This window comes from Heliangelus exortis, chromosome 3, assembly GCF_036169615.1.
Source record: "Heliangelus exortis chromosome 3, bHelExo1.hap1, whole genome shotgun sequence".
Taxonomy (NCBI): Eukaryota; Metazoa; Chordata; class Aves; order Apodiformes; family Trochilidae; genus Heliangelus; species Heliangelus exortis.
Window position 1 is genome coordinate 70,060,670 of NC_092424.1, and position 25,637 is coordinate 70,086,306.

Here is a 25,637-nt window from a genome sequence, read left to right on the forward strand (position 1 = left end):
ATCCGGGGAAAGTGGCTTTTTTCCTGGAGTAACCAGACAGAACCATGGCTGCACATCAGCCTTCGTTAGCGGAGCTGCATCTTGGTCCCATCACCACTCAGCAGATGTCTGCTCTGCCAGACTCCAACAACTGCCACCCTGCCTGGTAATCTGAGTGGAAAAGCTGATTAATCAGCCCCCACAGACTGGAGCAGAGTGGCATGTTCCCACCCCCCAGCTGCAGGTACCCGATTGAACGGGGTCAGTGTCCCCACACACCGTGTGGGATTTGATCGGGGGCAGTGCTGATGGGAGCATCCTGCAGGACACTCTGCACCAGCAGCATTGGGAGCCAAGAGAGCCATTGCATGAGCATCCTTCCTTCATCCTCCCTTCCCCAGGCCAGGAGAGAAGGGCCAGCTATTTACATATGTGACTACTCAAATGTGTGCACTCCTACTGCCCATGCTGTGCCTGTGCTCTTTGGTTGTCACCAACACAAGACTTAAACCTCGCCAGCTGTCAGTTCATCACCTTGGCTGAGTTCTGAATCGCTATGAAAAAAAGATCTCAACCTTTCCTCAGCTGCATGACGCTATCTTTCTAAAAAAGGATCTCTTATTACGTACTTCTTCAAGAAAATATGTTTTTAAGAGGGCTATTTAAAAGTCTGGCTCCGAAGAAGGAAAGGAAAAAAAAACCCCAAACACCTGTAGCCATCCCACCTATCAGGCAACAGCACGTCTGGGGACCAGCGCTGATCTGCAGCTCTAAACAATCATTAGAGCTCATTCACATGTGAATCGTCTTCACAAAGACAATTTGCCAAGACTCATTCTGTAATAAAACCTGCGTGGTGCTGATCCAGGGAGGAAAGCACTGGGGAGACCAGTTGATGCGGGCTGCTCTAAAAATATCAGTCTGTGCTGTCATCTGGTGAGAGTATGTCATCCTGTAATCTTGGCATCTGCAGGGACAGCAAGTTTCTGCCTAATTATTGCTGCTGAATCACATGACAAAGCATGAGGTACTAAAAAATATATCTATATAAAACACTGACAGAAGAACATCCAAACCACAGGATCAGACCACTGTCCTGGCTTCAGCTGCTGTATACTCACAAAACAAGCCTACGGAAGCAATCCTGGTTTTTATAGGTCTTTTTCCTTGGTTAATAAAACCCCAAAATATAAACCCACATTGAAAAACCACCAAAACCAAAAAGCCTTATTTCCAGGAGTGAGCAATTTATCAGGTTTGTATGTGTCTCCAGATAGCAGAAGCCACAGCATCCCTACATGCATAGGAGTGGCTCCTAAGTGCAAGCAGCTTTGAGGGGCACTGTGGCCAGATGGACCACATGGGGGACAGCCCCAGTGGGGTTTGCCCAGATTTCCCTTCTCCTCCTCCCCAGTGGCCACAAGCTCCAAGTTCCCTCCCCTGCTGCTGGTGTGTGCCCAGAGAGCAAGAAGCCTGCTCAGGGCAGGCCCTATTTGAAGTTAATGGGATCCCTGTTCCCAGCAAAATGCTTTTCTGCATAGATTTTTTTGTTCAAAGATGACCCCAGCACGTGTGATGTTCTGCTAATTACAAAACCACTTTTCAAAAATTGGACTGGCTGAAACAACACTTAAATGTCAGAAGCGTGCCACTGCTTTAACCATTGACCTCTTAGAACTGGAGCAGAAGAATTTGCTACTCCTGAATTTTCTTAGAATTTTTTAAAAGCAGCCAGTCCCATCTTGGCTCTGTGTAAGAAACCTGCCAGCCCTTCCCCTAAGACCTCATTTTTTAAAACAAGGGAGTGGGAAGAGCAACTATGGCCCTGAGGCTGTCACCATCCTCAAGCAAGGGGTCTACTCATTCTGGTTTCCATATTTCCACATTCCAAAAAGCTTTAAGGAAAAGAAAACAAGCTTTTGAGTAAAGACTAAAAATCATCTTCCTCATGGCATAATGTCCAGAAGTCTCTGATTTGAAACTCCATCCAAATGGAGATCATTTCACTATCTACTTCAACTTTTGAGATGGGGTTGTAGTGAACAGCAGGTCATCCTCAGACTTATGCATTCTCATCTTTGGTATAAATTTCACCCAGAACAGGCTGAATGCCATGTAACAAATTGGCAAGTAGTATAAACTGATATGGACTAATGAAATACCAGCAGGTTATGCTTCCTAGATTTTGTGTTATCTGAGAGGTTAATCATTAAACTGTGTGAATGTTACCTGTGTTGTTATTATTAGTAGCTTGTGCACTCTACTGCTACAGTAAGATGATGTGGGACCTAGATGATGCTAGGGCAAAATGAGTGACTTAAACTGATCTGTGAAGTATTTTACCTGCAATTTTCAAACAAGTCAATGTAGTCCCAGCACAGCTCTGTTACAGAGCCTCCTGCTAAATGGCACATTGAAATCTCTTTCAGAAGATGCAGCTAGAAGAGTTTTTCAGATGGTGAAGCCAGCTGAAGAAGCTCCTGCCCTGCTTGGACTAAGCCATCCACCACCTGCTGCCCAAGCCCTGCTAGCACTGCTGCCTGTGTTGCACCATTGGAAACTTGATCATTGAAATTGAGGTAAAAAATTGCAGTTTTGATGCCAGAGGAAATGTTTGCTCAAGCAGTAGTTGATTACCACCTCTTGACTTTCCAGGCAGCAGTAAATGTCCTGAATAGTCTCCCCTGCCAGTCTGTTTGGGACTGCTCTTGACAAATGCCAAATCCCTTGGGACTCACCCACTGAGAAGGACCATGGAGCTGTGGGAAGTCCAGGCTGAGAGAGGCCCCATTAATTTCAAAAGAAAAGGTAATCTAGAGACAGGCAAGGGAACAGTGATGTCTTTATTTATTGATAAACAATCTGAAAAAACAAGGTGATGATTATCTGAGTGGGTGCAGGGTATATCCAGTGCTCCTGGGAAGCAGGCAGACACAGAGGAACAGAAGTCTCAGTCATCTTAAGAGGGGGAAATTATGGCAAGAATAAGGCAAGAAAACAGCATATTGATTTTCTCCTTTCTTTCTTGTAAGAGAAAAGAAACAACAAAACAAACACAAATTAATTTATAAGCCTTAATTATGGCCCCCTGAAAGGCTGGGCATGGCCAGCATCAAGGGCACAGGGCCAGTGTGGTGGGACCAGGCAAGGCTCTCTCCAGGGGCTATGCACAGGTTTATGTGCAACAAATGTGCTCAGCCACTAAACCCACAAGGGTGGTGTCTCCTGCAAGGTTTTTTTCATTACCCCATGAAGAAACTGTAGTTGATTTTCTTCCAAAGTAAACCCCCCTCTCTACCTAGGGTAGAGTATAAACTAAATATCCACGTATTTAGCTTTTCTGTTCTTCCCCAAAAAAGGCTCTAACTTTTCTCTTATTTTTCATAGAAAACACAGCACTCACTATTCCCACGTATGCCAAGAATCCATTGTAACTCTTTCTGCCTCCCTGCTAAATGCACCTGGCCACCCTTGTGAAACAGATTTAGTGTAAGCAAGCACCAGGCTGCTCTGCTGAAAGCATTCTCCAGTCTTCAAGCCCGTAAAGATGGATTATGGGGATCACAAACACTGCAGAGAGAAGATTTTAATTCAGGGGTCCTTACTGCAACAGCCAAGAGGAGAAGCAACCAGAAAGCAACTCAGAACAATTGCATCTGACTGTTATGTGAGGTTTCCCTATCAAAGTATCAGGTGCTCAGAGGGAAGAAACCTCTCCAAGAGCACTGCTTAACAGACAAGGAAGGGTGCATGATGAACCAGCTCAGCAGAAATCATCTGCGATTGCACCTGATACTGGAGGCACCCCGCAGCAGCCAGTCCACTTGTCAGAGAGAGGGAAAGAGGCTTCCACAGATGACTGGACAATAATCTGCCAAGGAGAGAGCTGCCTCGTTAATAAATCTGTCCTCTGCAATGAGACTCTGCTCACACAGATGTGTCAGTTCCTTTATTCAGAGGGATCAGCCTGAAAGAGATCACAGCAGTTGGGCTTTCTGTGAATGGCACAGGCTGGGGTGACGAGGCAGCAGCAGGCACCAGAGAGGAGGTGTTGTGGTGTGCTTCCTCTGTGCTGCCTGGGAAGGTCTCCCCGCAGGCATCTTCTACCTACATGCAGCAAACGAAGACACAAAAGCAGAAGGCTGCCCTATTTGCCTGTGTCAAGCAAAGCTGTCAATAACATCTATTTTTTTTAGGCCCTATTTGGCAGATTGTACAATGTTTGGCGGTGCTAACGTTCCTACCGCTGTTTTCTTTTCACCCCATACAAAAAGAGTTTCTAGATCCAAACAACTCATGCACCTGGAGAAAGAGAGAACTGATCAGCAAGCATGAACTTTTCTGAGTTTTTGCTTCCTGGTTCATGAGTCAATTCTTCTTTGCTTCCCTTTCAGTTTTTAAATGCTCCAGCACTGGAACTGAAGTGGAATTCAGCTCTGGCATTGGCCTTGCCAAGCTGCCATCCCGTGCATGGTCAGTGGGACACAGCATCCTCTACAGACCACCTCTACAGCCTGTCTCCTGGCTGTGTACTGCAGCCCTCTCACTTTAAGCAAGAAGATGTGAAAGAACCAGAGGAAATCCTCCACCAACAGAGAAAGGACTGTGCAAACCAACCACTTGCTCCACTAGAGCAAGGCAGCTTTGCAGAACAACTGAAAGGAGGACTCTAATGCAGTCATGTTCTCCCTCACAGACAGTAGATCACATTTCCTGTGCTACTCCATACGGACAAGGAGACATTCGGGAGGTTCACCACTGCTGCTCACCTAGTGCAATGCTTCCCCTTGAACCTTTAACTGTGAAACAGAGAATGAAAACTCAATTAAAGATGAAAGGGGCACATTATACACTGCAAAGTCAAACAACACTGACTCTGTCTTTCCATCCTTCATCCAGAAAATAAGAAAGTTGGAAGTAAGCTGCAAATAGAATGAAAGCCTCATTTAACCTCACCGCTGGGATACTCTACATAATATTCTGAAGTTAATAGAACACTTTCAATAATTTATAGCTAACCTTTTATCCTACTATATTTTGAAATCTAGTAGCTTACACTAATAAATAAAACCAGGAGAAAAGGCACTTTGTGCAGCACCTACCCTATGAGTCAGTGAATATGTACATGTAAGCAGGCTGAGGTATGGGCAGGATCCTGCAGAATCACAAAAGGATGACAGAAACAATGTTTACAAGTTCAATGCCCTCAGCTGTGGAAAAGAAGCAACGGAAAAACCACATCAATCTGGAAAAAATTAATCTGAAGAGGCTAAACTTTGAAAAACATCTATGTCAGAACCCAAACCTACAGATATTCTCTTGGTGGAGTCCAAAAGAAAATTATACACACCCTGGTCCTGGGGGGGAAAATTTTTGCATATTTAAAAGATTAAACCCAGGACATTCCTATGACCCATATCCTACCTTTGCTATTACAATATATATTTCCTCCATTTGCTACATTTTTGGCCAAGAAACACAATTAAAGAAAAAAAAACCAGCCAAACAACAAACTTCACTAGTGTTGCTGTATGACAGCAGCAATATAACTCTAATTCAGTCCAGATCTGACCCACACACTTGATCCTCAGTGTGTGCACTGGTCCTGCCAAGACACTCTTCCTCCTCCCTGGCTGTGCTGTTGCTCCATCAACTGCAGAGCCCCTTGCCCCATCCCTATGTAAGACAGCTTGGCTACGTGCAGCATCGGCTGCGGAGAGGAATCCATCTGTTGTGACTTCAAAGGAGACAAGTTAGAGCTGTGTGATTCCTAAAACCCACAAATATTCCATCTTGGTTTGCCTGATTTGTCATTAACATTTCTCATGCCTAAATTAAGAAGGACGCATAGCATCACATGTGTGCTGACAGTGTTGCAGCCGGATAGCTTAGCCTCATTTTCCTCCACGCCTCCAAATGTTTCTTGGTTGCTCCTGTTGCATACCAACACACAGCAAGCCATCACGAGCCAAATTAATGAGTGTGCACTAACTATTAAGTGTTTGGTGTGAATCCCAATAAAACTAAGGAACCAAGTATTTTACCACATCTACGGGGCACTGACCTGTTTGCCCATTTTCCCTGTTCTCAAAGATCCTTCAGCCTGGTACCCAACTCTGTGATGAAGCCTGTTTAGCACCACTGAAGTTCCCCACATTCAGACTGACAACGTTCTGAGCTGAGATGAGGGAATCAAAGTTAAAATCCAGCCCATCTGCGTCCATGAGTTCACTGCGGATAATGGACTCCATGTCACACTCCAGGCTCCCATTGAAAATATCCAGGTCCAAGTCACTTGGGAATTTCTCGTGTCCCATGACCGGGAGGTTCACGCTAGAGGAGTACAAAGAGGAGCCTGAGAGCGGGTCAGAAAGTGTTTGCATAGACTGATTGACAGGTGACTGCTGATGTTTGGTGGATCCCAAGCTGTTCGAGTCACTCAAGCCTATGTTACTGATGGAACTGGACAAGGCACGGCTGCCACTAAGAGAGGAGTTGTGGGACTGGTGCTGGTGATGAGGCAGGCTCTGATTGACCAGACCCCCCTGGCTGGACTGCGCGGCGAACGACATCATGGGGTCGTTGCGGAGCATGATATTCCTGCGGGAATTCTGGGCAGACACAGCTGTGCTGGCTTGTGACATGAGCGGGTCAGACTGTGTCATCATGACATCGCTGTGACTAAGGGCATCGGAGGCGAGGAGATCCTGCAGCGTCTGGTTGTTGTAATGAGAAATGGAAGAGAAGGTGGCCGGCTTGTTCTCCTGGATGGTCTGCATGGGCGACTGGCGCAGGGAGTTCAGGGAGGACGGCCCGAACACGGCGTTGTTAAAACTACTCGATGGGGAACCCAGCCCTGAACCTTTGGAACCATACGGAAAACTGGAGCTTCTCTGCATTATCCCTCCCGTGGGCGACTGCTGGGAGGGAGGGAGTGTTATATTGTCTAAGAGATCATCCATGAGGTTATCTGTCAGTCCGTCGTTCAAATTCATTGTCCCAGCCATATCAGTCAACCTGGGCAACTCCACAGTACACGGCTTGTTGACCGACGGGGACAAGCTCGACGGACTACTGTACAGCATGGGAGAAAGCGGAGCGTCATCATCTTGAACATCATCTAGCTCAGTGCTCGCCAAAATGGGCGACAAGCGGCCACTGATTGTACTGGCGTTTGAATTTGTACGGGAGCGGAAATCCGTCCAGGCATCCAGCTCGTCGCTGCTGCGGGAGGTGGGGCTCCCTGGCCACTTGGAGAGCTGGGAAGGGCTGTCCTCGCTCGTCTCCTGGGCAGTCTGCAGGGCTGCCTTCTTCTTAGCTGCTCGCCCTCTGCTCTTTGTGTACTTGTTGCTGTTGTCCATGGACACGGCACGTCTCCGTGGCGCCTTCCCGCCTTTTCCACCATCCGGGTTGATCATCCACCAAGAGCTTTTTCCGGTGCCTTCGTTCTGCACCCTGACGAATCGGCTGTGGAGTGACAAGTTGTGCCGGATCGAATTCTGCAGGAAAGGAACAAAGAAAAAACATCAAGACCAGCATCCCGTGACTTTTGCTACCCAAACCTCAGTCATTAAATCAACATCATGTGAAAACACCAATGTGAATAAAAACATTGGGCCCTCTTGGACATCATCATTAGGATGGACTTGATGACCTCAGAGGTCTTTTCCAGCCTCAATAATTCTGTGATTCTTAAATCATGAGGGGCTCATGATATGAGAGGGCTGGAACTTGACCGCAGAGTGCCAGCCCTATGCCTGCTCTAGCTGTGCATTCTTGGTGCCCAGCTCCACACCCTCAAAAGCTGCATCCTAAGGAAAGGAGTGTGACACAGCTCCATTCCTGCTAGCAAGGAGCTAGATGTTTCTCCTTTACTCTTGACTCAAGACAAACCTCTATACTATCACCAATCTTGCCATCAGTTCCTTGAAATAAACACTGCAAGAATCTGACTGGAGGGGTAGTCATAGTCATCTCAGCCTCTGCAAATGTCTTTTTTAATTCTTCATGAGCATGTGTGTTGTGTATTTGTTACAATAATTCTTAAGAAAACTGCAAGTGCTGTTGCTCCTCTCCCACAGGCACTCTGTGCATGACTAAGCTGTACTTTTTCTCTCGATTACAGGCACCAGAATTATGCTCATACTGCAGTAGCTGGCCAGCTGTCCCCTTGCTATACGATCCTTGCAGTCTTCAAAACATGATGTGACACAGTACAAGATGATATCCCTGTCCCTGCAAGTTGCTAGATGCAGAGTTGTACAAAGCTGCTGTATATACTATACCCCATGCAGTGGAGGATGCTACAAAACACAGAACTTTCAGGGGAACTCGTGCACTGTCTGCATCTGCATATTACCTGCTTTCACTACTCAGCAATAGGTACCATCCCAAACCCATGCTGGTTTGAACAGATGTGATCACTGATGAAAAAGAGGCTGAGAAAACCAGCCCACAGTCACCCCTAGTGAAACGACTTCAGACTTATGCAAAAACAATCAAGACGAAAACCCCACTCCACTCATCCTGCTGATCTTGGGCTGAAAACGTGGTTCAAAGAAAGGACTAGCAAGTAGTATTTGTTAGTGAGGATGCTTCCAGGTTTCATTGGGTTCTTTCTTATGAGCAAGTCAAAAGATTTTTGGAGCTATTCCATATTCCTTTGACAAAACAGTTGTGCTATTCCTCCACAGTAAAGATGACCAAGTTTAAAAAGTTGCATAAGTTTTTTTTATGCTTTGGAGATTACCAGGTGTACCTATAAAGAGGATAAGATCACATTTGTTCTACCAGCATGCTTTAAAAAAACAAAGTCAGCAGCATCCTAGCATAATCAAGCCATCCTGGATAAGTGTCCTGCTTTTACAAACACTGAATAAATTCCAGATTTAAATTTGCACAGAATTAATCAATCAACAAATCATCCACCAGCACCTCGACATTTGCATCCTTACAATAAATAGTTGTTTGACTTAAGTGAACTGGAGATACCTTTGACATACAAAGAAATACAGCCAGCTTTTTAAAAACAATTCTTTTGAGTATAAAATGCCTTTTTTTCCCTCTGCTAAGTGTTGTGGGTTTTGTCAGATTGTGAAATAGAAAACATGCCTGAAGTTCTTTTCGCATGCAGACAGCAGACGCGGTTGTGATTATCACTTAATGAAAAGAGAAATCATATGGACTACAGTTCAAAATAGCAACTGTTATGTTTTAAACAATTTGCACAAAACAGCAGACCAGACTTTGTAGTCATACTCAAGAGAACTTTGGGTCGGTGCCTCAGCTATAAAGTTCTCCATTTCTAAGGGACTATCATGCTATCAAAATATGGTGGATTGAGTTGCACCATAATAGTTCTTCAGTCTAAGGAAGGAAAGAGCTTTTTATTATTGAACTTTTAACTATATTTTTTTATTATTGACATTTTAACTGTATTTTGAGTCTGGCAACAGTCTGTTTCTAAGTTCTAATAACTAGGTGTCACTGCTTACTTCCTCGGGTTTCTCCCAACTGGCTGGAGGACTGCTGTTTTTTTGAAAAATAACCCTTGTTGATATTCCAGCCTGTACTGAATCAATGCAGGAAGCTTTCACATTCATCCCCTGTCCCTTTCAGGGACAGCCACTTGTGAGAACATCTGAACATGGATCTCTCTTCACAAAGAGCTGGCGGCAGGACAGCGACAACCAGAGCTAGACCACCAAGCCAGGGTACGGAAGCCATACAAGCTACACTATTCCCGACATAAAAACTGCTAGATAAAAAAAAACACAACAACAGCACTCTTGCTAATGAAAAAAAAAAAATCTTAGAAAACACAGCAAAGAAAAACCCAAGGTGGCAAACGCAGAATACCACATAGCTTCAAATAAAAAAACACTCACCCCAGCAGCCAGAAACTAACAGTTATCAACCTATGGTATTCTCATCAAACAGCTTATTTCTGCTGGTGGTAATCATAGTATGAATTATCTGGCCTAAAACCATGAAAAATCCTAAATGGTGAAATTGCGATTAAGGCACCTTTCAGGATGAGGGCTCTTCCATGCACGGATATGTGCGTGCACATGTGTAATTTTCTCCTTGTTACATCTTTTTGCTCAGTGTTGGTATTACACAAATAATAAAGGAATGTAATAATACATTTGTGTTGAAAATTGGTGGTTATAAAAAATCCAAGCAGTTTGTTTTCCTTTACATTACGCAATATGCCACTTAGGCTCTAGCTTCTGTTTTTCTTTACTTTTCTTCTGTAGGAAGATTGTTTTCTTAAGCATAATTATGGCCAATTTATTTTAGTGTACCCCATCTCCACCCTCAGTTCAAACACGGTCTTAAAACCCACTTCTTTCACGTAACCTCCCCTGCTAACCTCTTCAGCAACAGTATCTAAGTTCCATGGTTTCTCCTTGCGTTGGATGCTCTGCCAAATCAAATTAGGGCTGGATCCCATTATCCTTTCACATGCAGTTTTTGCTACCGAAGTCACAGGGATTGACAACCCACATCAGTAAAGGCTATTGCACTGTGCTACCAGGATCCAAACGGGAGGGAAATAATTGGATTTTTTACCTGGTTTCTAAGACATCAAAAAATGTTCCTATCTGCTTATAACATAGGAAAATATCACAGGACAATCTTTGTTCACAACGAGGTGTTAGTAGTATAATGATTGTGGGACAAACCACAAAAGAGGTGGGGAAACAAACAAAACACAGTTTATAATTTAAATCCACTGCTGATCAAATCGGTGATTTGTCTTTGATTTTTGTGTGAGATGGATTAGGTCATGATACAGGAAACATAACACATTTTTCCATGCCAAAATGCACTGAGAAACTTTAAAAGATCTATAAAGGAACTTCCATCAACCTGTCCTGGAGACCATATGTAGAAGGGACAGATGCTAGCCAGGCTGCAGGCACCTTGGAAAGAGCTCAGATACCACTGGTGGGTACAACATACGGACTGTACAAGAGCAGAGTAGAAGAGAAACACGATGAGCTCCCTTTATTAGCGTTACTATTTATATCGGACTTGAAGAACGCAATGCGCTCCAGTAAGAGCCAGGAGACTGAGTGAGGTTCCTGCAGATAAGATCAAGAGCATCCCGTATGGCATTGAGCCCAGCCCAGCCAGGTCCTGGTCCCCCAGGGAAGTGGTCCTGCCAGGAAGAGTGACCAGCCCTGGAGACAAGGAATACGCAGGGCAAACAAACACACAAGGCAGGTCAGATGTAGTGTGAGCAGAGGGGTGCGAGCAGCACTGCTACCCTGGCTTAGGCTGACAGTATCAGGAGAAGGGGTGCAGCTGGGTGCACACAAGCAAACCAGGGGAGCAACATGTGGGGTGACAGCACTTCCCCCAAACTCAGGGCCATGCTCTCAGCTTGCATAAATGTCAATCCACAGTGCCACATTTTGTTCGGTTACCACCGATTAAAAATTAAGCTACCATGTCGCAATTACATGTGTGTCTGGATATTTTGATAAGACTGCAAATGGGCACGCTCCCAGAGAGGACACTCAAACATTTCCAAAGTGCTGTATACCTGATTTGATAATAGCAACTGAATGAGTCTCCCAGAAGGGCTGAACAGTGTGTGATTTCAACACTCCATGCTGGTATGCCAACAGCAGCAAATGCTCTAGCCTTTAAATGGAGAAAAATTCCCCCTCCCCACGCCTGTTTCGGAGTCTTCCAACCCATGTTTACCTTGTGGAGCCCGTCCATTAACTCAGACACCAGCTGCAAGTGCTTCCACTGCAGCACAGAGTCTTTTTTGTCTGGGAGCAACATGTGGTATCAATTTATCATCCTCAACAACGCAACAAGGAATCCACTCACTTTAAAAATAAAAAGAGAGTTGTGTAACTTAACTCTTAAGAGCCCCTGCTTTAAAAAAAAAAAAAAAAAAAAAAGCCTGAAGATTAGCAAGATGAGGTGCAGCTGGTGGCTGTCGAGTCCAAGTTACACACTGGTCTGTTTTTATTTCAGTGTTTTGTAGTGAGTGGCTAATTCTTTATTTCAGACACAGGCTCCCAAACTGTAAAGGCAGGGCTACAAATCAAAAGCAGTTGTTTATTTTAACAACTGGGATACTAGGACATGATGAGAGAAAAAAAAATGCTATCTGCAGGCCCATAAATGTTGCTCATACTCACTTGGGAGAATTACACTTTATTTTATACTGTATTAACATATTTAATGTTCTAACTTTACCATTTGTAACCATGCAGTAGAAGATTGATTCAGGTCTAACATTACTGAAAAGATACCATGAAAGAGCTTCAGCTTCACAGCTCTGCTTTTCCATGGCACTGCTTGCTCACTTGAATTTCAGTTTCCAGCCTCTCACCTTGGTCAAAATGTGGTAGCACAAATCTCCTTTGGGATGAACACCCCTATAGAGGGCCTCTGCTAAAAAATTATTTTTTTAAGAAAGGCAAAATAAAACAAACTACTTTCCTTGCATTCAGCTGTTGCTGAAACAGAAGGTTGTGAATAATCCAACACATTTTGCACACCTGTCAGGAACAGTGGCTGTGCCTTCCCCACAAAGTAACTCGAAATTTGCTTGGACCAGTTTTACAATTTGTTTGCTTTAAAGTCTCCAATGAGATTCAATTGCAAGTAAACAAACAACAACAACAAAAAACCCCAAGCAGATACAGTGACTCCAAAATGAGGAATAAATAAAGTTGCCAATTGTGTGCTGTAGGAATTTCTGGTGAAAGGGAGTTGCTAGTCTCAACAAGATCTTCTCAAGTCATCTTCTGCCTAGCTCTGTACAGCTGCTCAAAGAACTCCGAAATCCCCAGTCCAAAAAGGTCTCACAATTTATCCTTTTTTCCCATTTTTTCAAACCATAAAAATATGTATCATTTAATAATGTAGAGAAGGCGCTCTGGAGATGCAGAAAAAGCAAAAACTAAACCATAAGGAAGTCCTTCCACACAGCCATTTTGTATTGATATACATCTTTTTTCCATCTAGATCCTGGTATTATGTATCCAGATTGTTATATATTGCCCTAAATTATGAACGTTGCAGGGGGGAAAAAAAAGCATTAAGCAAATTACACACAGAAAAAAATAAATCTTTTCTGACACCCAAATGTTTTCTATGCTTGATGTTTGGTATCATCTGTAAGTTCCTAAGGCAGCTCCTACATATTCTACCAGATGTTCAGCAGAAGCAGGCAGCAAGAGCACACCAGGGTCCAGCAATATACATCCCTTCCCACTGGGATGGCAAAGCCCACACTCCTCACAGCCCTGGAAAGGATAAGTGGGATGACACAGGCTCAGCCCTACCCAAGCATGCCCTCCTGCAGGAAAAGGGAGGGAAAAAACCCCAAAGATTTAGTGGGGAAAAGTCAGTTCAGAATCTGAAGGGTGTCTCTGTGGGTTCCCCTCCTCATCCTCTCTTCAAAGGAGTATTTCTAATGTTAGTGGTAGGGGAATGAGTAGAAGAGGTCTCCCCACTGTTACTAGCTCTCTCCCTGCACCTCTGCCTGTCATCCTCCACCCCTAGGAAGCACAGAAAGCCACAAGGGCTATTAAAGCTTGCTGAGAGAACATTTAGGTCCAGCAAAGATTTATCCTCCAAAATTTGCTGGCTCAGATAGCAGAGCAGTACACGAATCTGCCTCCATCCTGCACGCAGGGTGCTGTGCCAAATTACAGCAGGAGATGATTAGCACAGGGAAAACAAACCCTCCCTAACGACGCGTGCCTCACTCCCCACCACCCCGGCTGCTCCTTTCCTCCTCAGTGTGCCCACTGAGGAGGTTCATGCTCTCCCTTTTGAAAAGAAAACCATCTCATGACAACCACACAACAGAATCACAGAATGGTTTGGGTTGGAAGTGATCTTCAAGATCATCTAGTTCTAAGCCCCCTGCATGGGCAGGGATGCCTCTCTCTAGACCAGGTTGCTCAAAGAGCTATGGGAACTGAGTTACAAGTTAACCAAAAGTTTTTCCCAACAAATAAATAAATAAAAAAAAAATTAATTCTAGCTAAATCAACTGCTGCCTCACTCTTTGCAAACAGTGATACTGCAAATCCCTACGCTGACGTAAATAAAACTTAGCTGAAAATATACACTGCCTGGAAATTGTCTCAGAGCATCATGCTTCCCGTTAGCAGAAAAATCTCCAGCTATTTTACAGTCAGATGTCCTCTGACCACAGGAGGACTCTAATAAATAACATTTGTTTTGCTGTGAGTAGAGCACACCCCTTATAATTTATTTTTTTTTCCACTGTGTGTTGGAAGATGGGAAGCAGAGAGCAAGGAAAATGCTGATACTTTTAAAGTAACGCAGTTGTGGAGCAAGAACAAGGTTTGGCTCTCCAGCAAGTTCTTCTGGCATCGGGAGCCATGTACCCCATCACCCTTTGCTATATGAAGCTCCCTGAAAAGAAAGAGTTAGCCTCTGCATTCTGTGCCAGTGCTTTTCCATGTTAAAAGAGGATTTAGGAATCAGGAGGCAGGCACCATCATTGGGAATCTGCTAAAGGCACTTTGGCAAGAGCCACCTTTTTCACTCCCTTCCACACACTTCATATCACGACTGCCCAAAATTCAAGAACACAATTAATTTCGATCAAAGGATTTAACTTAAGAGTAGGATTTTAAGGCATTGCTCTTGCAAGATGCTGAATTCCTGAAAATCCCAAGGCACCTCAGCACAGGCTTGACTGGAACATGAACACAACCAGAGAGAGAGCAGAGGATGTTGCCCCTTTCTGGACTTAAAACCAAATGAGTTGTCTACAAAAAAAGCTGAAATGGATGCACATGGCTGGGTCTTGTAGAGACAAATCAAAACAGTTTTAATTTCTGTTCAGGAGTGGTGTCACCAGCAGAAAATATCTGGATTTATTTTGTTTTTTCCTCATGTCCAGCCACAGCATTTAAAGCATTTCCACTGCAGGAGCTTTGAAAATGCCAGCATGCTGTACTGATGGAGCCTCTTCAGCAGGACACCACCGCATTTGTCATCTTCCTCTGTGCCACGGAGTCCCAAGAGAAGTGCAGGCACAGATAACTCATCAACTCAAGTATTATACATACAGTAACTCTCATAAAAATAGCTACCACTGTCAGCACAACCCTAATCCACCAGCTGCTAAGCTACTGGAAGAGTCCTCAAAAACCTCAGTGGTCACCCAGTTAGACCTCAATGAAAACAATGCAGTCTTACTGCGAGGCAGACTTTCACCCTCAAGGCTTTGGATTTGTTTTTTGCTAGAAAGAAGAACTAGAAGAAAAAAAAAAATCCCCTCTTTTTTGTTTCTTAGTTGCAAAGATCCCAGCACAACCTTCACATGGTGTTGTGAAAACCAGAGTGCTCAATTCTGTTTTCACTCATTCTCAACATATGGCTGTTACTATACATTGATTATTTAGAAACACATATGGGTGTTCTTTCATGCCTTTATAAATAAATGTGAGTGATTCTACTGCTTATAATAATTCACTAAAAATAGTAGCTTCCCATGGAAGATCACAAAAGCCTCTCATTGCTGAACCACCTATTATCAATCTTTATTTTTTAAAATTTTTTCTGGTCATGTGATTTTTTAAATACTTCCTGAAACCCATTAAACACAGCTAAACCAGAAATAACTTCCACCTCACAGTGGCAGGGCAAGTGTAAAATCTGTGTGCATGAAGAATGACTTCCAGGGTTCCTGCCTGGAGTGCAAGGCTGCTTTGCACGTGGCTCCGTAAAGTTCTAGCTCTGAAGTGATAGATTGTTAAATGCCCAAGTTGGATTAATTGGAAGTGTTGACCTGCATGCATTAGATTGCAAACCTGGTGACAGCCACAGCTGATATGTGACTGATGAGAACAGATCTGATACGCTGTGGCTTGGCCGAGTTTGATCAGGCCTGAGCAAGCCCTTCAAAAGGCAGCCCAGGCACCTGAGACCTTCTTGTGAGAAAGCCTTCAAGCAACCTCCAAAACAGCCCCCAGCATTTCTGCTATGTAGACTAATCTGAAACAGAAACCCTCTCTCCTCTGCTATTTTAAGCACATAATTAGTTTATTATTGAACCAGAAGAGAATACCTGATTTTTTTTTTTTTTATGAAATAAATAACTGCATTTTAAAAATATGATGTGCTTCAGTCAGCAGCTGATGTGGCAAAGGGAATGGTCCTGCTGCAAGCATCTGAGCACCAGGGGATGCCCCTGTGTGTGACTGTCAGTGGGTCTGACCCGCTGGCTTTCAGGAGTAAAAAAAACCCTTGTGTGCCTCACGGAAGGGCAGCTGAGGTGGGAATGCACAACCACAACTCCAGGTATTCACCAAGTTACTGCAGTGCTGGTGGGTACAGGGTGTGAATTAGGAGACGAGGGATGAGCAAACAGAACAACTTGAAAAACAGGTATAACTCCTTCACAACTCGGGACTGGGTAGCTATGGCACTACCAATAAATACATTCATGGTCTTCAAAATGCAATGGTGGCTGTAAAATATTAATGCCTTTTGAAAGTAGAAAGTGATCAGTTTTCCTTTTGATGTATTCGGATGCACATTCTGCTTTTGTCCTGAGAATAACATGTGGGTCCTCTTAGCCTCTTCCCTTCCACCTTCTTACAGTTTTCTACGTTTTCCTTCAGCATTTGGGAACATATTTGAAAAACCATACAGACTTGCTTTCCATATACACAAACCAAACTCGCACATCAGATAACATGGGTGGACACAAACATCCATCTTCTCCCCATTTTTACACAAACAGGAGTCTATCCACTGCCTAGTCTTTAATCTCACTTTGACAGGACCATTGCATTGGGACATCCAGCCTCAAAAACCAGCCCTGCCCACAGACTCACCATCAAGGCACATGGCTTTAGTTTCCATGCTGTGATGCCCTGGCTGCAAGCTCCAAATTGACAGCACTGGATTTTTTTATCTTTCTATGGAGAAAGCTTTATATGGCCTTAAAATTTTACTCCTCATCCAGCCTGGGCAGCTTCAGATCAAATCTCAATGTGTGAGACACCAATGTCAGTCCCTCCTTGCCAATCAGGGGGAGCAACAGGAACTTCAGGGAAATGAGCCAACCAGCCCATCTTCCTCTGCAAGTGCCCCACCACCTCTCCCCCTTCACCTCTGGTGAAGGTGGATCGCACCCTTCACACAGGGAGGCTTTGGGACTGTAGCTATTTAGGGGCAGTCACTCCCAACACATCACAGCATCCCAGGGCAATTGTGGCTTCAGAAAGCTTACCCCATAGGCACTCACCAAACTCCCCATCTACCCTCCTGGATTAACCTCAGCTTCACCTCACCCCATTTACAAACTGTTGTAATTTTCACCTCATCTCACTCAGATGATTTACATGTTACTGGTTTTACTGGATTTTAAAAAATTCATTTTCTGTTCACTGCAGGGGTAAAATATACCACAGAGCTGACAAAAGGGAAGATGACACCTAATATGCTGACAGTGAATCAGCCCTTTGCTACATCAAGCAGGACATTCCAGTTTCGCATGCAACTGGCAGCAGCACCATCCCAGAAACCTAACAACCCAGGTGAATGCACAAGTATGAAAGGTTTTTTTGTTTCTTCTTTCCAACTGTTTACCTAGTCTGAGAAACTAAGGTCACTATTATTGATACAATCACAATCACAAGTGCTAAAGGTTGACCCTAAAGCTAGACTGTGTCAAAATGTTCTGGTGCTTTCCGGTGCTTTGTTAGCACCCCACCCTGACACCGGCGCCCACATAGCAGAATGATGAGTGGAGAAGCCCTTTCATGTTCCTGGTTTGAACCTGTACACATGAGTAATCCCTCTTGAAGACAACTCTCTGGCCACAGAGGGGCCCTGTATTGCTCAGTACACAGACAGGGACATATTTCAGGTGCAGCTGTGGAGCCACAAAGGTGAGGAGCTTCAGGACCTTGACTGTGCCAACAGACAAGGCCATTACCATGTACCAGGAAAAGAATTACCTACCCCGTAGGTTGCAGTCTGGTTGAGCTCCCATTGCAGGACTGCCCAAGCAGAAGACATTTGCATCAGAAAGTTTACAGCCTCAACAAGCAAACAATTCAATAAAGATGCTACAAGATGGTACAGAACATAAAATTGAGGGGGTTGCTTTGGTATCATGTGGTAACAAACCAGCCTTACCTTGCTTGCCCTTCAGAATAAGCATCGAGGCAACCTCTTGGTACCCTGAGATGGTGTCATTTCAGACATACCATCCCCTGCTCTGGAAAACTGTATATTGACTCGCTGAATCAAAATTTATGACTCTTTGGGCTGCAGTAGCTCTATGTACTCTGAGATGGCCCCATAATCTCCCCAGAAACAGAATTTTGGTTGGAAAAGACCTTGCTTCTCAGAGAAACTGGTCCTAGACCCCAGGTGGGTTGGGTAAATACATGTCACATCCTCCTTTTAGGAAAAAAACATTGAGTTATGATAGTGGAACTGCACTACTTGAAATGTCCTTTTTCAACACCTACATGGCCAAGACACAAAGGTAAATTTTAAAGGATGATCTCAGTGATGGTGCCTTTGTACATCACCTGTTATTTTATGACACCATTCAAGTATTCACAGCTCAAGAATGCCAACCCTCCCGAGTATGCCAAGTATCATTTTCATAACAAAGGTAGACCAAGAAACAAGCACCTTCAAGTTGCAGCTGAACAGAGGAAGACACAAAGAAAGGACTGCTGGCAAATGGTGGTGGGAATATTCACTCTTCTGGGAAAAAGAGGGGACCCACTACCAAGCACCTCAAGCAATGTGTATGAGTATACATTGAATATACATTACGACAGATCTGCTAATATTTTTATAATAAGAACTGATATGCAAAATATAAAATGGCCTACCACAAACTTGGCTTATGGTTTCTGTTGGGGTTTTTTGTTCATTTTTCTTTTTTTTTCTCCTGTGATTGAAGTTTAGAGGAGATGAGTTATTTAGAAAAACAAAAATGAACTGGGGTACATTTTGGTTAAGGTCAGCAAAGTGAGAAAAAAATCAAGATGGAAGAGTGCACCTTTGTGTATAGTCAGACTTTCTTCAGAGCTGGTGGAAACTCATTTTGTTTGTAAATTCTGACCATGTGCCCTGTCACAAAGTGAGATTCTCACCTGCAAAAGCTTCTGCACGTGAGTAAATGCATACCCTTGGGAGCTCCTTTGTGGACTTGAACACAAACTTTTTCCTCACTGTGTAGGGTTAGATATGCACCAGTCTTTGCCAAACTTTGCTTTGTTAACAGAGATAAACAAGAGAAGACAGCCAGAAATTTCCTATTTCATTCACAGGCAGGTTTCAAACCTCACAAAAGGTAATGAAAACCTCTTGGCAGTTTTGTCTCAGGCTTCTTTTGAGGTGAAATTGCACCATATTAATTATTTTCAGCAGAAATGGGTTCTTGGTGCCATCCAATCACAGCTATAACCCCAGCGGCCCTTCTGAAGCAGAGTGACAGCTGAGTCACTACTGTTAAAACAGGGATGAGAAAAGGAAAATGAAAAAGAAACTAGGCTACTTCCCCTGAGGAGCTAAATACAGTATTTAATGGCATCTTTTTGTAAGGTTAACAAATCAAATGCTTTAGCTATGAATTGTTGCCACCACCTTAACTGCAGTAGGATATGAACCCTGACAACCTATCGTCGTCTAGGTTTTTTTCCCCCCTGTGACACATAAATAAGGAGGAAGAGGCCAAGAGGCAGCACAGCCTTTCACCATACTTGGGGTGTTTGTGAAGTTGGGTAGCAAAAGCAACACAAGGGGTTGGCAGGACAAACAGCAGTAATGTCAACAGAGGGGAAGGCAGGGGGAGGGAGCAGATGGGGTACTTCTCTTTCCTGACATCTGGAGCAGCTGCCATATCTTCATCAGCTGTTGCCCCCATGGCACTCTGCCTAAACAGGCAAGAGCAGGCAGCACTTGGGCTCCTCTTGTTTAATTCAGGATGAAAAGTCAGCCACCCCACCCAACTGCTATTAAACGAGTGTGACAAAAGCAAATGAAAGTCAGGACAGCAAGAAACCTTAAAGATATATGCACAGAGAAACATCATTTTTCCAACACCGCAGAAGCGTTGGGCACTTTGTACTCCATGACAGTTCTAAGTTGCATTTAATAAGTTGCATTTTAGTGAAGTAGCTTAATACATGTGTATGCCTAAAAATATCTGTCCAGCAGAAGAATAAGGACTGACTGAGGCCAGGCTGCATGGGGCTTTGAGAAACCTGGTCTGGTTGGAGGTGTCCCTGCCCATGGCAGAGGGGTTGGACATAGATGGTCTTTAAGGGACCTTCCAACCCAAACCATCCTATGGAGCTGATTTTCCAGAAAAGCAGCTACACCAACCTGACAGGCCTTCTGCACTAGGAAACCAAATGTACTCATGAGGCATTCTGGCACAACCGGGTGAAATGTTTGCTCATTTTCACCAACCTCCTGCTGCTCCACTGCCACACTTGTAAGCAAGGGACCCAGCTCAGGGCTGCGTGGGGCGAGCTGCTCTGCAGCTCCAGGCCCTAACAAATGGTTTCTGCTGCAAGAGCCAATAATGTTATCACAAATGCAATGGGAGTGTGAGGTGGTTTGAAACACTGCTTTCTCATTTGTGAGCACTGCCTTACACAGAAGAGCACAAGATGCCAGCACACAGGAAACTGGCCAACTGGGCAGGTAATTCCAGGAAAGACCAGGTGTGCTTGGTCTAACTTTCCTCCTTGGACCTGATGCCAGGGTGGGCACATTAAAAACTGGTGGTACTGCATTTATTATGTGCTTTTCTGAGTTCCACAACTTGGCCTAACTCTGGCCTGCTTGCCAAACAAGCCAACTTTATATTTAACTAATCCCACACATGCCTTCAGCAGCCTTTCCCTTAAATTGGCTTAAAGGACCCCATCCATGCCTTATCAGAAAGTCTGGCCATGTTATGATTAAGCATAATGCGAGGATGATGCTGAATAGCAAGTCACTGGTATTTATGCAAGAAGTCTGGCTGACCTCTGCAGGGCTCTTCGTGAGAAGAAAAGTTTGTAGGATTAGGACTGAAGCCTGAAGACAGGGTCATCTCTGCCCACCCCCTCTCCCTTGGCTCTAGCATCCAGTACACACTGTCCTCTTCACTACTTCAACACAGTTCTTAAGGCTTCAGACCTGAATGAAGAAAAGCAGATTGAGCATGCTCTGTGATTCAGGGGTATTTAACAGAGGAAAAAAAGGAAAACTGGTAGAGAGAATCTGCCAGGACAAGGGGAAGGAATCGGTCCATGTGCCAAGAGGCAAGAGTCCACAGTCTTTGAATTTCAAAGGCTTTCAGGAAAGATGACCTCAAGATACTTTCACAAACTGCTTTAAACAAATCAGAGTTTGGTACTCAGCCGTTTTTTCCCTCCTCTCCTTTTTTCCACCTAGCTCACTTCATTTTTTTCATTTGGTAAAAGGCAAAATAACTTTATATACTTTTAAATAACCACCATCTCTGGGCAGTTACACATCAATTAGCTTTCAATTGCTGCTGTATGTTGGGGTGGCATACGTGCTTGGAAGAGTCCCTGGGAATTATAATGCCATAGAATGCCTCGGTACTTCAGCTCTACCCCATTACTCTGGTACACTGGCCAGTGAACACAGAGTGCTTTCTTTTGTCGTGCTCTTTGTCCACCCCCTGCTGCATCCTCAGAATTAGGACATTGCTGGAACTGGGTACAATCCTGTTTGCAACCACGCAAGTTAGAAAGGGGAAAAAAAAAAAAGTCCTGTACAAAACCAGTATCATATCTAAGCTGCTGAGATCCAGCACCCTTACACTGCCCAAAAACACACAGATGGAGCTTAGCTTGCACACATAGGTAAGAACTGTAGCAAAATTAAGATTAAAACTGTAAGCAATCCCTTTTTAAATGCAGACAGGGCAAGGAGCAGCTGCCAAGATGCCCTGGCACGAATGGGGGCCTCATGAACACTTGACTTATTTCAACCCTACGTTTCCACCTCAAGTTCCAGGTGGGTAGAAGTCATCTGGGGACACCAGTGGGCACAGGACAGCCCCACATCTGCAGCTCCCCTTCTGCTGGTGAAGGGGCCAGCTGGCAGAGCCAGAGGAGGGCACAGCCTTTGGTGACTCCGGGCAAACAATGTGGCCAGCGCCAGGGGAGAAAGGCTCAGCCTGCCTGAGAGGCCCCAGGCACAGATCGAGAGAGGTCAAGGTGATGCTGGGCATGTTGGAGAGGTCTTTGTGGCTCTGTCTTGCAGAGGAGCAGCACCGTTGGAAAGGAGGTGACAGCACCAGAGCTTGGCTCCTTTGGGTACTGAAAGTTGTCACACGGTTATCAGAAGGAGAATCTACACTTTCATGAGCACATAGTCAGTAAGAAGCCTTATCAACAGCAGATATGGGACATCCCAATAGAATGCTTTGCTAGGACAGCATGGGGGGGAAAAAATCCACAGCTCCGGTCTTTTTGACAACAAGATATGCTGAACAGCATCAGCCAGGTACTGAATCCCCCAGCTCATGCTGACTCTTACTGGACAGAAAAGCAGCCTGCTACATCATCTACCTACCAGTGACAACAGGACTGAGTTCACTGTTGAGGAACTTCTGGAGCCTCACATGTCAAATGACTACAAGCCCTACTGTTTTGGTGGGGTTTTTTTGCTCTTTTAGAAGTATCCAGAGAAAAGCAGGGGGAGAGTCCCACCATCAGCCAAGTCTGTAGAGGTGCCACTGAGAAAAGGAAATAAACTGGCCTGGATACATCATGGTGTGATGCTATTATCCTGATGGATGGATTTTTTGACATTGCCACACACACTGCAGTGAGGTCTCCACCCCAGAGACCAAGCACTGCAATACAGGCACTTCATGGGCTGAATTACATCAGTCCTCCAGACTGGCAGCGATTTTGAGAAATTGCCTTCTTCAGAAACAAGAAAAATTCAAGGCATCATAAAGGCTATGATCGAAGTCCCTCCATGCCCATCCCAACAAGTAAGGGTAAAATTAAAAGCCTGGCAGAGGTGTCAGCAGCTCTCAGGGGCCTGACAAGCCCTGGAAAGGAGTGCTTTCCAGCATCAAGGAAAGGCTGGGAGTATCACCTTCCCCTGGGTACATAGCAACAGTTGCTAGTTTTGGCAGGTGGTGAGATGCAGTGCAAGATGTGAGAGTGACATCATTTTATTATCACCTCTCTTTCCCCAGATTCCACCAGATTCCAATAAGAAATTATTTTTAGAATTGCTACAGACAAAAGCCTCAAAAACCTATTTATTATAGATTTGGGTAGAGGAGGCTGGGGACTGTATTACTAGCAGACAAAGCTAGCAGAAAAGGCCCAAGTATTTGGAGACTGAAACCACAGCAGAAATAAAATGCACATATTAGCAATGAAGGTAATTAACCTTCTGAAACACCCACTTGAAAGTTGGGGTGGATTCTCCATTGCTTTAAGTTTTCACATTTAAAGTCAGATATTCTTCCAAAAGGTGGGACAAAGTAGAAACTGAATTTGGGATTTGCTGTTGAAAGAACTGATGGGAGCTCTGAAGCTTTTATTCAGAAGGCCTGTCCTTAAAACCTTGAAGTTTGTCTGCTGCTTGTGCAGTTCAGTTCTGCTTTGCTAATACAGGAGTTTGCAGTTACACAGAAAGTGAAGAATCACTAGAGAATATCATGACATATGATGTAAATACTTCAGGGGAAGAAGTACAGGGTGAAAAAAAAAAAAGCCCTCCAAAATGCTAAGCCAGAGGTCCATTGCTTTTGCCCCAGACATGAGAAATTAACAACATCACGTCTTGTTACTCCATGCCACTGAGAGCTTGAAAGTAATTGATCTTGCCTCCGATTTCAAGTTAGCCATGGTGTTTGTTTAGGAGAAGAGGTTCACATGACATGCTGGAGCTTCTGAAGGAGACCTTTTTCTGAAGCGATAGCAGCTCTCTGGAAATAAATAACTACAGGGATTTCCAGGCAGATGGGGGTTTGTCAGCAGCAATCCACTGCTTGCTGGCACACAGCACTTCTTCATTATGTTTATGCACCTACAGGTATGAGTATTTACAACAAATGGCTTCTTTTTATGGCACTTACTTTGAATATTTGATCTCCTTTATGAATTTTAATGGACCGTTGTACTGTCTTGTGTTTTTTAGCTTGTCATTTAATATGCTTGTACAGTGACAGACTAATGAACTACTGAGTGATATGAGGAACTGTGTGGTATGTCACAACAACTTGTTTTATAAAACCGAAGGGCAAAGCTTTCTCTGCTTTCATAGCACGGACAAATTCTCTACCCCGCTTGACCCAAATGACAGTGAGAAAAAATGTTTTGCGCAAGAAAGAAGAGGGGGGGGGGGAGGAGAAGCAAGACAGAAACAAAACTGCACTGTCAGGTTTTCACTTTGTTACAGCCCTCGTAATCAAACCTAGGAACACTACCCAGCGAGGGGCCCTGGGCTATCACATCATCCCCAGTGCAAAACTTCTGACTGACGTAAGCAATTGACTTGTCTGCTAATTTGATTTCTACAACTCAGTGCGTCGGGACGTGACCGATAAGAGCTGACTAGCAATTCCCACAGATAGGGATTTTGCAGAGCCTTGCACACCGTACAGTGCAGCCAACTCCACCCATTTCTTTCTGCACATGCCACTGTCACCCGCAAATCTGAGGCAGACACACAGGGCTTTCTATCAGCAGGACCATATGCGTCTGCAGAGATAGCAAAAGTCAGACGCTGCCACCATCTCGCCAAATAAACAACTTCACATACAAGAAATGACATGTGGCAGGAGAGATCCAACAAAGGACATGCTTTAAATCTCCTGAATTCAGAGGCTGTTGCTTCAAGTAACAACTCTAGCAGATGCAAGAGGCAATCCAATACCCACAGATTCTTCCACAACAGAGGTTCCTATTATGGAGAAATCAAAGTCAAGAGGGACAAACCATACCCAAAGCATAGGAGATGGGACTTCTTTAGAACTGATGCATTTAAACTGAAGATTTTCATGTGTGTGGAAGGCCTCAGAGAAACGCTTTGCTGGAAGGAAAGATGGGGAAGATGGATGGTGAAAGACAGACCAGTAACTAACATGAGTAATTTGAAAATATTTGGTGGGGTAGGTGGGCAATAAATTACAAACCATCCAGCTCATGGAGATTTATGAGAAGTTGTCTGCCAGTGAGGCCAAATGACTCCTTTTTCTGGAGTGTGATAGGAGAGGAAGTGCAAGGGGAAATGCCGAGACTCTTGTTTACTGGAAAAGTAGATTTTTAAAACCCTCAGAGAAGGCAGGGCAGACTGAAAAAGAGCCTGTTCAAGAAGCTCAGGCTTCCTGGAGCTACACACCATAAGCTGAAGGCTTTGCTGGTACCTGTGGCCATAATGCCTCTCAGAGGATGTCTCACTGCTGCTGGAGGGCTGGGAGGTGCATGACCTTACTTGCCCAAGTCTCCATCCCCTCCTCCTCAAGAACCAACAGGGATTTACTGCCCTCCTGGTGTGCAGTGGTCAGTGCACAACAGAGCAGCAGGCAGTGATGGATGCACTCCCCAGCATGCCTACATCCCTTCTTGCTTTCCAAAACCTTTGCCAGGGCTCAGGGACCACAGCTCTGTGGT

General features: G+C 44.4%; 1 protein-coding gene across 2 annotated transcripts in view; it reads right to left on the reverse strand.

The window, feature by feature from the left end:
* The window catches only part of FOXO3 (forkhead box O3), a 97,921-nt gene that overhangs the window by 11,317 nt on the left and 60,967 nt on the right, over positions 1-25,637 (reverse strand). For both annotated transcript variants that reach the window (XM_071741211.1, XM_071741212.1), the window contains exon 2: positions 6,044-7,478. In XM_071741211.1, the coding sequence (XP_071597312.1) occupies positions 6,078-7,478 (1,401 nt within the window). In that variant the 3' untranslated portion in view covers positions 6,044-6,077. The remainder of the gene's footprint in view (positions 1-6,043; positions 7,479-25,637) is intronic.